This window comes from Grammomys surdaster, unplaced genomic scaffold (genome assembly GCF_004785775.1).
Source record: "Grammomys surdaster isolate TR1022 unplaced genomic scaffold, NIH_TR_1.0 133, whole genome shotgun sequence".
Taxonomy (NCBI): domain Eukaryota; kingdom Metazoa; phylum Chordata; class Mammalia; order Rodentia; family Muridae; genus Grammomys; species Grammomys surdaster.
This window is the reverse complement of record NW_021604591.1, coordinates 502,902-506,971: the sequence shown is the minus strand read 5'-3', so window position 1 is coordinate 506,971 and position 4,070 is coordinate 502,902. Positions and strand designations below refer to the sequence as shown.

Genomic DNA, 4,070 nt, shown 5'->3' with positions numbered 1-4,070 from the left:
CTCTCTCTCTCTCTCTCTCTCTCTCTCTCTCTTAAATCAAGACTGGAGTGATAGCTTAGCAGTTATGAGCATTTATTGCTCTTTCAGGGGACCTGAGTTGGGTTCCCAGCATCCACATGATGGCTCCATATCCCAGTCCCAGGAGACCTAACACTTTCTTCTGACTTCTTCATGTACATGCTTAGGGCACACACAAATGTGCAGGCAAAGTACTCATATACATAAAGCAAAGTTTTAAAAATGTTTTAATAATCAAAAAGCCACATAGACAACAAAGACAGAAGCACAGTCCTAAGAAAACCTTTAAGTTCACCCCTGGCCTCCACACTTCATTCAAGTGTATGTCCCTGCACACATGAACGCACAACACAAACACTGAGTTTTGACATGGGCATTCTCCAGTTAGTAACAGACAACACAAACACTGAGTTTTGACATGGGCATTCTCCAGTTAGTAAAAATAGGCCAAGCCAGCTGGGCATGATGACCTGTACCTAGAATCTCACAGGAGGATCCATTCAAGGTCTCACAGTGAGTGAGGGGCCAGCCAAACTACTTAAGACTCTCCCTCAAAAAATATCAGTAACATAGGTGGTGGTGGTACACATCTCTAATCCTAGCACTGGAAAAACAGAGGCAGTTGGATCTCTGTGAGTTCCAGGACAACCAGGGATACACAAAGAAACCCTGTCTCAAAAAACATAAAAAGAAAACAAAAATTAGTAACACTTGGGAGACAGAGGCAGTTGAATGTCTGTGAGTTCCAGGTTGAGAAAAGCACTTATAATGACTCTGTCTCCAAAAAAAAAAAAAAAAAAAAAAGTGAATATAAAGTACAAGTCTTTTTAATTCTAATTCTCTTTAATTCCTTTTGGTGGTGGTGGTGGTTTTTCGAGACAGGGTTTCTCTGTGTACCCCTGGCTGTCCTGGAACTCACTCTGTAGACCATGCTGGCCTTGAACTCAGAAATCTGCCTGCCTCTGCCTCCCAAGTGCTGGAATTAAAGGCCTGTGCCACCACTGCCTGGCTTCTATTCAAATTAAAAAAAAAAAAAAAAAAAAAAAAATTTTTTTTTTTTTTACTTGTTTGGAGTTTCTGGTTTTTGTTTTGTTCTGTTTTCTTTACATGTATGTTTATGACTCTCTCTCTCTCTCTCTGTGTGTGTGTGTGTGTGTGTGTATACACATGCATGCGCGTGTACCATATTAGTTCAGTAGATAATAGAAGCTGGAAGCAGAAGTCTATGTCAGGCCCCCCCAGATCTGGAGTTCTAAGTGACTGACATGGTGCTTGGAGCCAGCTTGGGTTCTCTGAAAGAGCAGAAGTGTTGAGCCATTTCTCTAGCCCTCTTCTTTACTTTTTTGGTTTTTGTTTTTGGAAGCTGTATCGCCAGAGTGATCACATACTCTCAGAACCCTGCCTCAGCCTCTAGAAATGCTGGCATTATAGAGTGTCCCACTTTGCCTAACAACTTGTTTAATATATATTATTTAACCTTTTAGAAAAAAATATTTACTTTATTTGAATGGGTATTTTGTCTGCAGGCATGTATGTATCCCTGGTATCTGCAAAGGTCAGAAGAGGTAGTCAGACCTCATGAAACTAGAGTCATGGATGGTTGTGAGCCATGTGGGTACTAGGAACCAAACCTGGGTCCTCTGCAAGAGCAACAAGTGCTGTAAACTACTGAACTAAATTTTTTTCAAGTTAACCAGTGGTCTTTCTCTCAGAGCTAGGAATGCTGGTGCACCTGTAGTTCTAGCACTCGTGGGACAGAGGACAGAGAAGTCCTAAGGTTTGAGGTCAGTCTGGTCTACGTAGTGATTCAAATCCAAACCCTGACTGTGCTACAGAATAAGACCATGTCTAAAAAATGTCCAGAGCTCTGTGCTTCTCCATGGAGCTCTAGAGATGTTTCCTTCTGCTAGAATTAAGAAAAATTCTGAGGCTGCTGGAGAGATGGCTCAGCGGTTAAGAGCACTGACTGCTCTTCCAGAGGTCCTGAGTTCAATTCCCAGCAACCACATAGTGGCACACAACCATCTGTAATAGGACCTGATGCTCTCTTCTGGTGTGTCTGAAGAGAGCAATGGTGGTGTACTCAAACTAAATAAATAAATCTTTTAAAAAAAAAAAAAAAGAAAAAAAAAAAGAAAAATTCTGAGCTCAGTTGCCTCCCTACAAAAGTCTGTTGACTTTTTCTTCATCCAAATTACTTTAAGAGATTGGTGTGTTTTCTTATATTTTATGTGCCTTGGAGTCATAGTTAAACTGATGCTGACTGAACTTGCAGCAACCTAATCCTGTAACCTTAGCATCCATGGTCCTGGCCATGCAGGGGAGAGCAGCCTCCTGCTCTGCTTACACATGAATACAGCCGGCAAGTGCCTGGGCATAGGGGCCAGGAGTCAGTCAAGTGGACAGGCCAGCCAGAGACTCCTTAGCTCGACTGACATGGTCTCATTTCATACAGCCTTCAAGGAGAGAAGTCTGCTCCGGGGTGGTTACACAGCTGGGGCTCTGAAAAGTCATCCTTGGTGGAGGATAGGTGTGTTACATGCTAGGGATGAAGGACCAGGTTGATATAGCCATTGGCTTGTGAGGTCCCATCAGTCTTTTTACCTTTGGTTAGGAGAGGGGCACATGCATGCCATAGCCAGTGTGTGGCAGTCAGAAGACAACTTGCAGGAATTGGTTCTCCTTTTCCACTGTGTGGATTCCAGTCAGGTTATCAAGCTGCATAGCAGGTGCCCTTACACACTGACCTGCCTGCCCACCCTACCCACACCAGATACACACCAGATCACAGCCCCATTCAGTCCTTTCCTTCTCCCTGTCCTGGTATATCAAGAAAACAACCAAGTTTATTTACATGCCGTCCTTCTCTTTTCTGCAGGAAAACCAGAGCCCCTGGTGTTCCACATTCCTCAGTCCTTTTTTGATGCCTTGCAACAGAGAATATCCATAGGAAGTGCAAAAAAGCGGCTCCCCAACTCCACCACAGGTGCGGGCTCTCCCTGGGAAAGAGTAGTAGCAATTGTGACCTAGGGAACTATGTGTGGAAAAACTCTGTGTGAGACTTTCAGGGTTAGCATGTCTGGGCAAGTTATGGGGACATGACACTTATGGCTACTGGCTCTTAGAACAGTGACTCTCCCTCCAGAGACAGGTACTTCTTCCAGTCAGAGTGAGTGGAAGCGTTCAGGATGTGTAGACCTGGGAATGGTGAGCAAGCACCGGTTGATACTTCTAGATGTGTACACTCTCCACAAAAGCATCTGAAGCTCCAGCAGCTAAAACCTAAAGGGGCATCAAGAGCTGCGCCGTCCACCAGCGTGCAGATGGAGCTGGGCCGCACTCTCTCGGCAGAGCCCTAACGACGCTCCAGACATGATTGTTCACTAGCATCTTCGAAGGCATTTGTGTCAAACCGACAGAATTCCAAAGGGGAGCTTTCCAGAAACTTTGGTCTAGAGGACCAAAGTTTAATTCCAGTAGTACATTAAGAATATAATTCCCGCCGGGCGGTGGTGGCTCACGCCTTTAATCCCAGCACTTGGGAGGCAGAGGCAGGCAGATTTCTGAGTTCAAGAGTTCGAGGCTAGCCTGGTCTACAGATTGAGTTCCAGGACAGCCAGGGCTACACAGAGAAACCCTGTCTCGAAAATGCCAAAAAAAAAAAAAAAAAAAAAAAAATATAATTCCAGCTGGGCAGTGGTAGTGCATGACTGTAGTCCTAGCACTTGGGAGGCAGAGACAGGTGGATCTCTGTGAGTTAGAGGAGAGCCTGATCTGTAGAGGGAATTTCCAGGGCTACATAGAGAAATTCTGTCTCAAAAAAAAAACAAACAAGAACAACAAAATATAGTTCCAACCTAGCATGGTGGTACACACCTTTCATCACAGCAGACAGGAGGCAGAAGCAGGTGGATCTTTTAGTTTGAAACCAGCCTACCATACAGAGCAAGTTCCAAGGCCACCAGGGGTACACAGAAGAAACTTTTTTTAAAAAAAAAAAAAAAAAAAAAACTTTTTAAATTAAAAATACACACACACTATAGTGTGTGTGT

General features: G+C 44.1%; 1 protein-coding gene across 5 annotated transcripts in view; it reads left to right on the top strand.

Moving 5' to 3' along the window:
• Positions 1–4,070, top strand: part of CUNH2orf42 (chromosome unknown C2orf42 homolog) — a 31,102-nt gene that overhangs the window by 19,032 nt on the left and 8,000 nt on the right. For 4 of the 5 annotated variants that reach the window (XM_028762395.1, XM_028762398.1, XM_028762394.1 and 1 more), the window contains one exon: positions 2,897–3,004. The exons of the other annotated variant lie outside the window; for it this stretch is intronic. In XM_028762395.1, coding sequence (XP_028618228.1) covers positions 2,897–3,004 — 108 coding nt within the window. The remainder of the gene's footprint in view (positions 1–2,896; positions 3,005–4,070) is intronic. 5 annotated transcript variants of the gene reach the window in all.